The 12,424-nt window shown below is 36.1% G+C and overlaps 1 protein-coding gene across 2 annotated transcripts in view; it reads right to left on the reverse strand.

Annotated features, from left to right (window-relative positions):
- MYO16 (myosin XVI) overlaps positions 1 to 12,424 on the reverse strand; it is a 626,143-nt gene that overhangs the window by 398,289 nt on the left and 215,430 nt on the right. For both annotated transcript variants that reach the window (XM_023217640.2, XM_023217641.2), the window contains exons 8-9: positions 3,347 to 3,422; positions 461 to 614 (exon numbers count right to left, since the gene is read on the reverse strand). In XM_023217640.2, coding sequence (XP_023073408.1) covers positions 461 to 614; positions 3,347 to 3,422 — 230 coding nt within the window. The remainder of the gene's footprint in view (positions 1 to 460; positions 615 to 3,346; positions 3,423 to 12,424) is intronic.

A 12,424-nucleotide genomic window follows, 5' to 3' on the forward strand; every position in this document is an offset into this window, starting at 1 on the left:
GACCTTGAAAATGATGTCGATCCATTTGATATTTTCAATGCAAAGGTAAGGTTATTTTAGGAGATAACATGCACAACAATAAATAATTTGTTTTATGCTTATGAGAGAAAAAAACACATATCAGTATTTTCTCTTTCAGGAAAGTTAGCCATAATGATAGTCATTGGAAACCTCATTATCGGTTTAGCTAAAATCTTGGAATGTGTTTAAAATATTATTTGGTCTCATGGTACATGAAATTGATTTCATAACTGATATAATAACATTGTTTTTAAATCAGAGGGTTTGTATAAAATTATGTTTAACTAATCATTGTAAACAAATGTTCTTTGGTACATACATTGATAAACCATTTTAATTGTTCTAATTCGTTTTTGCTGAGAGTCAGACTTAATATTGGCTCTGAAATGACCGGCAGGTAGAGAAGATGGCAAATGAGAATGAGCAGGAAGACACTTACAGCTTACTCGACAGCACGGGGAGGTCATGGATGATCTCTTCATAGGGCTCTTCTTGTGCTAAGGTAGAAACAGATAAAGGCTCTTTCATTTTTTCTTCCCAGGCAATTTCGGCTTTCAGCAGCATTTCCTCAATAAACTCAGATGCAGCAATATCTACAAGAAAAAAATAAGAAAATCAGAAAAGTGATGGGTGGTGATAGTACATAAATCTATTTACTTTCAATAATTCCGATATGCTTAAAATGGTAAAAATTTATCAATGTATGAATCAAAACAAAAAACCTTAAAAGTTTATGGCTGGGACAAAATTGAAGTACTGTCATTTTAAAACACTATTTTGTTTTACATCAGTGACATATTTAATTATAAATGAAACAAAATATGAAAATAGTATACACTGGATGGTGATATGTAAAATAAAAAGTCATTGAGAATAAGCTTGCAAAAACTTAATGTCATTTCATTCTCAGTAAAACTTGTCCTGCACCTTGGGGATTTTGAACCAAAATTACAGAAAGAGTTACACTTTCCCACTGACTGGATTATAAAGCATGTAACTGGCTTTCTATAAACATTCTACTAAATGGGTAGTTGTACAAGTAAATACTCAGTTGTATTATTTAAACAAGGGGTCTGCCCTCTAGCCATAATATTTTTACCTTTATCATTTGCAAATATAAATAAATAAATATACTTCCTTACAAATTACACATAACAGTAACATCTCAACACATTTGGGTAGCAACATACATATTGCTGTTTGGGCAGCAACGTATTTGGGCAGCAACATTTATATGTATCAATCAAGTTTATACTAACAACAATTACTGATCTAGAAACTGATATAGATCATGAGGAAAAAATCAACATTCATATCAATTAAGAACCTACTGGAGGCAGCTGCTTCTTCTCGATCATCAGGACCAGGCTGTGTGACCACCTATGTCTATAAATGAGAGCTATGTGGCCTTCTGGGCTGGTTACAGTAATGTAGCTGCCACAAGAAGATATTACGTAAAGATTTTATCATTATTTGCCTCAGATTATATTATATACATGTAAAAAGTAGGTGAGTGTTCACCTTTCTTACTTTGGGAAATTAAATTTCTGTCACACCTAACAAATTGTTTCCCTCCCCTGATATTTTTTTATGAATCCATTCCAAATTCAAGAAACATAAAATAACAGTAATATACTATAATACTGATGACGACTTTCATTTGCTCAGTTTTTGCATAGGTTTCTGGTTTACTGTTCTCTGCTCTATTCTTGTATCTGGTTTTATCTAGTTTTATCTTCTTGCTGCCTAGATTATTGGCATATCTGCTTTAGTTGAAACCTCTCACTGCATTGTAACTCTTTGCTTTTTGCGTGGGATAAAAGTATTTTTATCCAACTAGCAAATCTTTACTGAGGATCTATTATGGGCCCAGCACTGTGTCCCGTATTGCCAGTAGGCCATGAATAAGGCACTAGGTTGCTGGTCGACTTTGCATGAGCAATATGGTAAAAGTTGCCTGAGAGAGTCCTCATGCACTGTCCTGAGATGACCAGTGCTGAATCTAGACTGGAAGTTCATTCATTGCCTCCATTCCTAAGATCGTCAACCGCCATGCCTGCACATCTGTTTGAAATGACACTAGACCTAAATGGTGAGAGTATGCCATGGGAGTCCATGCAGTCAAAAGTCAGTCATATCCTCCTTTGTCTGGGAAATAAGCCAGGAATACGACTTTAAAAATGTGAGCTACTGTTAGACCCAGATTAGAGTTAACAGAGGATGTGACTTTTATTCATAGTAAACATATTTTTAAAAAATACCTAAAAATTTCTATTTGCTCTTTTGATATTTATCATTAGCATACTAATATAGTTAATGTTAAAATTACTAGACTGTAAGTAATATTAGCTTGACTCTCAAGTTTGTGACTGTTAAGCTGTCTTAAATTTCGGTTTGGCAAATCTGCAGTTTAGCAGAGAAGATGAAGTAATAAACATTAAATAATGATACTTAATTCCAATAAATAACAAATAGAGAAAAATCCCTTCTTCTGGCTTTAACTGGAGATCTATTAGAAATTCATACTCCTATGAGTATACCAAATGACAAATCTCAAAAGTAAAGTACATTTAAGTTAGCAGAGGTATAGCAAGAGCAATAATAGATTCAGTAAGTTATTCAGATCAATTACTGCCTTCAAAATCTTGATATGGCATTACTTATGCTAGATTTTTCTCTTTATTATTCAGAACTCTTTTTACTATTGCAAAAATCATTAGGATTAGTAACTTTCTGTTAAATTTTAAAAGCTACAAAATTAATGTAGCATCCATTTATTAAATAAGTATATGAATATACAAAAGGGCAGTGACTAAAATAATTTTAGAAATCTTCAAAAATATTTTTATTAAAAAATAAGTAACATTAAGTCAAGATTTTCAAAGTTTTAAATTTGCATGAGAATGTCAGCCTCTGTATTTTTCTTGTAGTTTAAGTATCTGCACAGATAATAACGCTATTATTTTTCAAAAATACCTTAACGGATAAGTATGTATTTGGTAGGATGAGATACTAGTTAAATAACAGTAAAAATGTATTTTAAAGTAAGTTACACTGAATGAATCACTATCCTGAAAGTTTAAAACATGAAAGGCAAATTACAACAAAGTATAACAGTGCAGTGTAGATGAAACTGTGAATAGCCTCTTGGAAAGGAGCCGGGCATAGGCGATGATGAAGTGTGCTTGAACTGGGCTGGGTGTTACACAGCTTCACAGGCTTGTCCTGCTCTCACTTCGTAGCTGTGCTGAAGACAGATGGATACTCCGATACGAAAGGAAGGAAACAGTACCTGCTCAATGGTCCCAGGATGCTCCTAACCTACCTGACGGCTTCTCCTCATTACAGTTCACAAGGTGTGGGTTTGCCTGATGCATCAAAAGAAGTTTCACCAGGTTTGCCTGAAATATTAAAGATAATTGAAATGGGAACCACCATGGCAGATGCTAAGGATTCATCAGTAAGTTATACACTGTGCTGTCCAACTGGCAGCTGGAATGAGACGGCATCAGCGTTCCCACTCAGAAGTCCTTCCTGGGACAGTCCCAGGAAAGTACCTTTCCCAGCGCCTTTTGTGAAGATGTCAGATATTCAAACTACTGCACCCCTTTCTGGATTCAGAACAAAAATGATTTATCCAATAAGGATTTAATCACTGAAGATTTGAAAAAGACATTTTAAAACTTCCAGGTTTATATTATGTGTATTTGTAGGATGAGAAACTAGTTACATAACAGTAAAAATATATTTTAAAGTAAGTTACATTGAATGAATCACTACCCTGAAACTTTAAAACATGAAAGGCAAAATCCAACAAAGCACAAAAGGACAGTGTAGACTATATGCCATAATATAACCTGAAAGTACTTAAGCTATACTCCTTATGTGAGGAATTATATGGTATGGTGTGTTTTGTTCTGTTTTAATTGAACAATTCATTGAAGTCCAACTTGTTGGTATTGTTCCTCTGTGACAGCAGCGTGGGCAGTATGAACCTAAAGTCACACTGGACCATTAGAAAAATGCAATCTCAAGTTATAAGAGTTAAGTAACTTGAGAAATTAATGTAATTTTTAAAATTATTACAATATATCGCACATATAAAGGGTATATATAATATACATGTGCTCTGGAAAGGGCAATAATGAAATAAATTTCAGTGTACTCAACTTCTAAAAATATGCACTCAACATTTTTTTAAATGATATCTTCGTGAGTTTCTCCCCAAAACTATGCCCCTCTCTATTTCCCAGAGTTGGCCACTACCATGACTTTTGGGTTAACCATTAATATCTTCTCTATATGCTTAGCACACACATATGGAAATCTCCCCAAGCAACGTATCGCTTCATTTGTTTGTGACATTTATAGAAATGAAATCCTATTGTATAGATTCTTCCGTGCCTGTTTTCATGGCTTACCATTGCATTTTTGAGTCATCAGAGTTGATGAGTTTAACCAAGTTTCATTCTTTTTCTTGGCTGCATGGAATTGTATTGTACAAATATATCACAATTGATCCACCTTTCTCCCAGTGATTACTGAAGACATCTGCAGTCATTTATTTGTTTTTATAAACAATGTTCCCCTAAGTGGTCTCATTTATACCTCTTAGTGTACACATACACCAGGATATATGTACTTAGAAATGAATTTGCTGGGGTATCAGTTTGGACAGCATCAAAGAGATAAATGGTGCCAATATATTTTTCTCCAAGAGATTGCTCAGATTTACACTCTTACTCCTAACAAGGCTTTCTGTTGCTCTACGTTCTACTTAATAATTTTATTATCAGGCGTTTACTTGTTATTAAATTCTTGGGTGTAAAGAATTGATTATTGTGGTTTAATGGTACATTGCTTTGCAAATGGAGCAGGACTCTCCTGGATTTCTTCTTGGTATGATTTTATACAATACTTTTTAAAGTTATTACCTTCTAGGGATTTGCCAGTTTCGTCTAAGTTTCCAAATGTGCTGGCATGATGTTGTTGGTTATATCTTCTTTTTGTGCTTTTTCTTGTATTGCCTTTTTAATAGCTGTGCTGTTTTTGTAGTTCTGTTTCCCTTTGCAGGCACACTATCAGTCACTGTGTGCATGCCCGCTCTATCTTTCTGACCAGTATTTCCAAAACGTGGTTCACTTCATTAATCCTTACAAGAACCAATTTGAGGTATGAGGTATTACTGCTTCTTTCTATGGTATTTTTGTTTAACAGTCCTATCACTTTGGCTTTTATCTGTTTTATATTCCCATTTACATATTCTATGTTTGTCTTATTAATCTCTATCTCTCTGTCTCTCTCTCTTCTTTTTTTTTTTTTTTTTTTTTTTGTGACGTCTCACTTTTTCATGCAGGCTGGAGTGCAGTGGCACCATCTCGGCTCACTTAACCTCCTTCTCCTGAGTTCAAGTGATTCTCGTCTCTCAGCCTCTGGAGTAGCTGGTATTACCAGCCTGCACCACCACACCTAGATAATTTGTATATTTTTAATAGAGATGGGGTTTTGTCATGTTGGCCAGGCTGGTCTTGAACTCATGACCTCAAGTGATCAGCCTGACTTGGTCTCCCAAAGTGCTGAGATTACAAGCATGAGCCACCGAGCCTGTTTTATTAATGTCTTACAAACTTTGTAAGTGGTAACATTATTTTTCAAACCTGTCTTTTATAATATAGATATCTAAGGTTGCTATGCAACCTCAAAGGCTGTACATTTTCATCAAATGAAAATTACCACCACTTTCTTTATGTCTCGCATAGGGATAGAGAAAATGTAATTTTTTAAAATTATGATTCTGTTCCGAATATTTTAAAATGGTCATTGTATGTCTTTTTGATTTATAGAGAACAGTAAGTTCTGAAATAATGTGTGCTTCTGTAATACAAAGTAGCTCATAGTCAATTGATAAATGTTGGTAGGTACTATTTTTTCCTAGGCCAGAGGAGCCAAAACAACGGAAGTCAAATCATAAAATTAAAAGACCTCAATTGTTGTGCTGGAAACTGAAGTCGTCTTAGCTGTATTTCTACAAATATTCTTTTTTTAAACAATAAAGTAATTTAAGGGCAATAAAATGGGCAATAATAGGTGCACAGTTATAAAACTTGGGCAAATGTGTGTACCTGTGTAATCAGCACCACAAATAAGATACAGAACATTTCTTATCACCAACAGTTCCCTCTGGCCCCACTGTGGTCAATCTTCATCCCATACAAGAAAACACAGTGTGATTTATAGCACCCCAGATTAGTTTAGTCTATTCTTAAACTTCACATCAATAAAACACAGAAATATACATGTTTGCCCAACATAATGTTCTTGAGATTCGTCCATGCTTGTGCATGCACTGACACTTTCTCTCTTCACTGTTGAGCTGTAGTCCATTGTACAGCTACATTACAATGTGTTTAGCACGTTCTTCTTGAGAGTTGAGCCATTTGTTTCTGGCTCTTTGAATAAGGCTACTATGGACATATGTCATTTTAGTCAATGTAGATTTTCATTTTTCTCTTTTGAACATTCTAAAATAGAATTCTGGGTAATCTGGTAAGTATATATTTAACTTTATAAGAAATTGTCAGAAAAGTTTACCAAGTGGTTTTACTATGTTTTTATCCTCACTGGCAATTTTGCCACATGCTCTCCAACACTGATATTGTGATAGTAAAACAGTGTTAGACACTGAAGTACAATCTCAGTGTAGGTTAATTTACATTTCCCTGATGACTAGTGATATTGAACGCTTTCATGTGCTTAATGACCATCTTTTGTGAATTGTCTACTCAGAAATTTCTTGTCCATTTATTACTGCATTGTTTAACTTTCTATTATTAGTCTATCTGCATTTTTATACGATCTGGAGGCATTTTTCAGATATATGTAGAGACTGGAGAGATCAAGTGGAGTTCAGGAGGGTATATTTTAGGTGTACACTGGCTCAGCGGACATGCATCCTGAAAGTCTGAGCAGTAAACAAAGAAAATGAATGCCTTTTATGCACCTTGAGGTGGGAATTACATGATGCAGGAAGCTGGCTTACGAAAGCAAGAACCAAGCAGTTAATTATCAGGTGACATTCTTAGGACTCAGCTTACATCTTGGGGAACACGTCTTGCAACTCATGCTTATCGATCATGTGAAATTACAGTTGCACAGCAAGAAAAACAGGAGCTTACAGAACTTACAAAATATGCGGGGGAGAGATATGGTTAATGCTTCACAAACCTTACAGAGGAGCAGTTAATATTCTTTCTTAACTCTTACTTGGGGTGGGTGGGCGGAGGTGCTACTTCATGCCCATTCTAGTGTAAACTTAAGCTGTAAGTTCAATTTCTTTTAATTTTTCTACTTTAGTGTTACACGTATTCCCTCCCATTCTATGGCTTGCCTAGCCATATTCTTAAAAATGTCTTTTGATGAGCAGAAAAACACTTTTATTTCTTTTCTTTTGTTTAAGTGCAATATCTGTACCTATTTTTATCTACTCAAAGTTCATGATAGTATTATACTATAGTTTCTTCTGAAAGCTTTATAATTTTAACTTTTATATTTGTGGTCCATTTCAAGTGAGTTTTTGTGAATGCCAGGTAAAGGCCTGGATGGTCCAGCACCATTTGTTTTTCAGCAGCATTTGTGAAGAAGACCATTTTTTCTTATTGAATTGCCTTGAGACCTTCATAGGAAATCAATTGGCTTGTTATGTTCATTTGTAGCCACTATAATTTAGGTTCCATTGATCTACTGTAGGTCTATCCTTCCGTATTACCTAACAACTTTATGTGTATAGACTTATAGCAAGTTTTGAAATCTTACAAGTGAAAGACTTAGAGTAAGTCTTGAAAAAACTCTGTGTCTTATTCCTTCAAGAACATTTTGTCTACTATATGTACTTTGCATTCCATAATTTTTAGGACGAATTTTCCAATTTCTATTTAAAAAAGACTGTCAGGCTTTAAATTGGGACTTTGTTAAACAGGTAGCTACTATATTAGTTTGATATGCCTTAACAAATCACCACAAGGTTCGTGGCTTAAACAATAAAAATGTATTGTCTTACAAATGCATAGGTCAGAAGTCTGACACAGGCATCACTGGGCTGACACCAGGGCCCTGGTAGCATGTTCCCTTCTGGTTATAAAGGAGAATTTGTTTCTGTCTTCTCCAGTTTTGGAATCACCCACATTCCTTGGTTAATGGCCCCTCCCCTTCCACCATCTTCAAAGCAGCAATATTGCATGTCTCTGGCCATTTTTCCACAGTCACGCCCCCTCTCTCTCTCAGCCAAGAACAAGTCTCTGTTTCTAAAGGCCATGTGATTATACTGGGCCCATCTAGAGAATCCAGGAAAATCTTTCCAGCTTATGATCCTTAGCTTAGTTACAAGGCAAAGTTCTTTATTTAGCCTTGTAATATATTGACAGGTTCTGGGGATTAGGGCATGGACATCGCTGGGGGCCACTATTCTGCCTTCCCAGATACCTTAACAATATTCAGTGTCTCAATGACAACTGCGTATCAATGAGCGTGGCTTACCTCTCTATTTGCATGAGTTTTCAATCGTCACTGCAATGTTTTGTAGTGTTAAGTGTACAAATACTGCACACTTTGTTAAACATATTACTATCTATGTTATGCTTGTAACACTACTGTAAAAAATTGATACATTCACTTAATGGTTCTAATTTTTAAAGTTTTTTGGTGATCCTTTGGTATTTTTATTATCCTTTCTCCTTTCCTAACCTTGTCTTTCATTTTCATTTCGTGCATTATTTTACTTGTTAGACTGACAACAGTTTCTTCAATCTGCGGTGGGGTTTGTGTGTTTGCTTTTGTAACATTTTCTGTGGCATTTTTCATTCATGCTGAGCTTTTTGCCCAGGCATTCCAAGAGATCTCCGCAAATCATTATGGCTCTTGCCAGTGTTCTCACTATAAATTTAATTAGGTTTTCAATAGTATGCCCTATTGCTATGTTTCCTACAAGCCCATTCAAAATTAGTGTTTGGTTTTGCACAAATTATTTCAGTAGTACTTATTCATCTTATAGCAGGGTGCTTATATTTAGAAGTTATTTTGATTTGCAAATATATCGTTTGCTAAAGAAAGAGAAGCTATCTTTAAATCTGAAAGATAACATATATATTGTAGGTTCCCAAGACATTAAAATAGTTGCAAGAGTCAGTATTGCTTTTTATTAAAGATTCGAGGGATTTTCTTGCCTTTATATCATTTGTCAGAAATGAAGGAAGGAAGGAAGGAAAGAAGAAAGAAAATGAAAGAACAAAAACGTAAAAGATAGAGTAAGGTAGGGAAAAATGTAGATAGGAGGAAAGGAAAGAGAAATTCAGAAAGAAAAGAAAAACAAAGAAAGTCAAAAATTACTTAAGATTATCTTTGTTTTCCACGAATTTGAAAGAATGGCAATAATGCTAAAGGTTTTATATTTTTGCAAAAATGTCAGAGTATCGGAGAGTCTAATAGTCATGTTGCATTACTCAATTCAATTTGCTTTTTCTAGAACTCCAAATAAAATCACGTGCAATCTCCTGACAAACTACTGTTCTCTAAAACTTCAACTGCGGAAAGCATTTAAATCATAAAAATAAATGTTTCCTACAAGAAAATCTTTAACAATAAAACTAACTCCATTTTATTTCAGGCCTGTAAAAATAAACATTCATGTGTGAAATAGGGAAGTTTCTCCTACTTGGGGAATTCCTTTCCTTTCGTAAAGTCAGTATTTCCTATGCGCTTCCAATTAGAAATCAGTGAGGCACTTCACAAAACTGAATTAAGCAGGCCAGGGCTCATTCCAATTACTCCACTCTGGAACATCTGTTTTAACCTCACAAACCAGCTTTAGGTAAATTACTTAAAATGTGAGCAGGCAGAGTGTGCCGTTCAATCGCAACTCATCTCCACTATTAAAAGAATTTCATCATCAGCAAAGTTATCAGAGGTTAAGGTGACTACTATTCAGAAAGAGAGACAGAGAGAGAGTAGGTGTGTCTGTATAAAAGGAAACACCAAGTGGCTAACAAAGAAAATGTATTTAAGCTGAAATTTGAATTAATATTAGTTATTGAATATAGACTTTACTTAATCTTCAAATAGTTGTATTTCAGTGTGGCTAAATTTATCAAGATTAATTTCTTGAGAGTCAAAGTATCTCTTTAAAAAGTTAAAATATAGCAATGAGTGGAGCCAGCACTCATTCCTTCCTAGTTCAGAAGCTAAAAATGATTGATTTAATTTAATAAAGAGGAAATTATAATGTTAAAGTCTCTCAGAAAGTCAGCACTTGCATACCCCACCTGAATTACATATACCTAAGTCCAATGGTGCATACTCTACATTGCAATGAGTAAATGTCTCTAACTCTGAGAACCATGTGAACTATTTCAGATATAATATTTTAAAAGTCTAATACATCACTACTTTTAGTGATTCAACTATGATTTCTCTCTTTTTCTTTTTTTTTTTTTGAGATGGAGTCTCGCTCTGTCACCCAGGCTGGAGTGCAGTGGCCGGATCTCAGCTCACTGCAAGCTCCACCTCCCGGGTTTACGCCATTCTCCTGCCTCAGCCTCCTGAGTAGCTGGGACTACAGGTGCCCGCCACCTCGCCTGGCTAGTTTTTTGTATTTTTTTAGTAGAGATGGGGTTTCACCGTGTTAGCCAGGATGGTCTCGATTTCCTGACCTCGTGATCCGCCCGTCTCGGCCTCCCAAAGTGCTGGGATTACAGGCTTGAGCCACCGCGCCCGGCCTTCAACTATGATTTCTCATTAACCAAATGGTTCTGCCCTCATGCCACAAAATAAATCATATGTCATCACTGCAGTTTTCTATATCATTTTCCTTGTATTTCTTTTCTGAAACACTCCTCTTTCATTTCCATTCAGCAAACCTCATAATCCTCCTCTGCCTGTGTCCACCCCTCCTCAGTCTCCTTTTATGGAACTTTCCTTTTACACAGTTGTCATAGTTGTATTTGTGCGGCTGTAACAGAGTATCTGAGACTGGGTAATTTATAATGAAGAGAAATTTATTGCTCACAGTTCTGGAGGTTGGGAAGTCTAAGATCAAAGCGCCAGCAGGCCTTAGTCTCTCTTCTTTCAAGATGCCCCATTAAACGTTGCACCCCTCCAGAGAGAAAGATCATTATATCCTCACATGGCGGAAAAGCAGGAGAGAGAAAAACGCTCCTGCAATGTCTTTTTATAGTCGTATTAATCCCTTCATGAAGGTGAAACCCTCATGGCCTAAACATCCCTCGTTAGGCCTCACATCCCAATTTTGCTGCACTGGGGATTAACTCTGCAACACACACATTTTGGGGGGACACATAGCAACCACCAAATACGGTGTTGCTCACAATATATTGCCTTTGATTGAAATCCCTTTCATTTGTGCATGATTTATTTTAGTAATACATCCCAAATGCAAATTATTTCCAGTGCTAACAAAGTCCTTGCATGTGCCCAGGTTTCTCTTGGAAATCTCCAGGATGATTTCCTGCAAGAAGCAGTCTCAAGGGGTGTGACCACTCATCTACGGTTCACACATTTATTCAGTGATCCACTGATAAAGGCAAGTATGTATTACATTAAGGCATTTATTGATTCTCTCATTAAATAAATAGTAACTTAGCCAGTATTCTGTGTTGGCTCCTGTCTGAGATACTATGATATTTTGATAAGCCAAACAAATGTTCCTGCACTCAGTTCTGACAGACTAAAAGGTGATACGAATGAACTGACAACTAGAGCAAGTTGTGGTAAGGCTGTGTTTGTGATATGGGACATGCAGGGTGCTTGTACAGGGACAGGAGAGGAACCGTCATATGCAAATTCCTAGCATTAGGAAAGATGGCCAGTGAAGTGACATCTCAATGTAGCTGTGCAAGGTAAAATTTAACCATTTCAGGAAGAGCAAAAATAGGCTATATGTGGTGGTGCATTCTAGAAATGGAGATACATTCAGTATAGTTTTACCCTCAGATATGATGGGGTGAGGCAGAAGAAATAAAATGCGAGACTGAAGCAGGGCCTCTGACACATGGGGACTTATAAATGGTGCTAAGGAATAAGTATTTTATTCCAACCGCAATGGAAAGGATACTGTGTTGACAGGGTGTGATTACGTCTGCCTGTGGAATGATTACTGTAGCCTCGTCATTGAGAGAAGAGTGGGGGAGGGGGATAAAAACCTGCCAGAGGCTGATGGGTTAACCCAGATATACAGAGGCTAGTGTCCTGGGCGAGAAGAGAGGCAGTGAGCAGGCACAGATTGACCGGTGATGATTGTAGCTTAAATATCTCAACACAATCCGCTGGGTAGAGAGTTTGTAGCTCAGTGTTCTGTTAGGCACGAGAGAGGAGGGAGAGGTAAGAAAATGGCAAA

The sequence above is a fragment of the Piliocolobus tephrosceles genome, chromosome X (genome assembly GCF_002776525.5).
Source record: "Piliocolobus tephrosceles isolate RC106 chromosome X, ASM277652v3, whole genome shotgun sequence".
Taxonomy (NCBI): Eukaryota; Metazoa; Chordata; class Mammalia; order Primates; family Cercopithecidae; genus Piliocolobus; species Piliocolobus tephrosceles.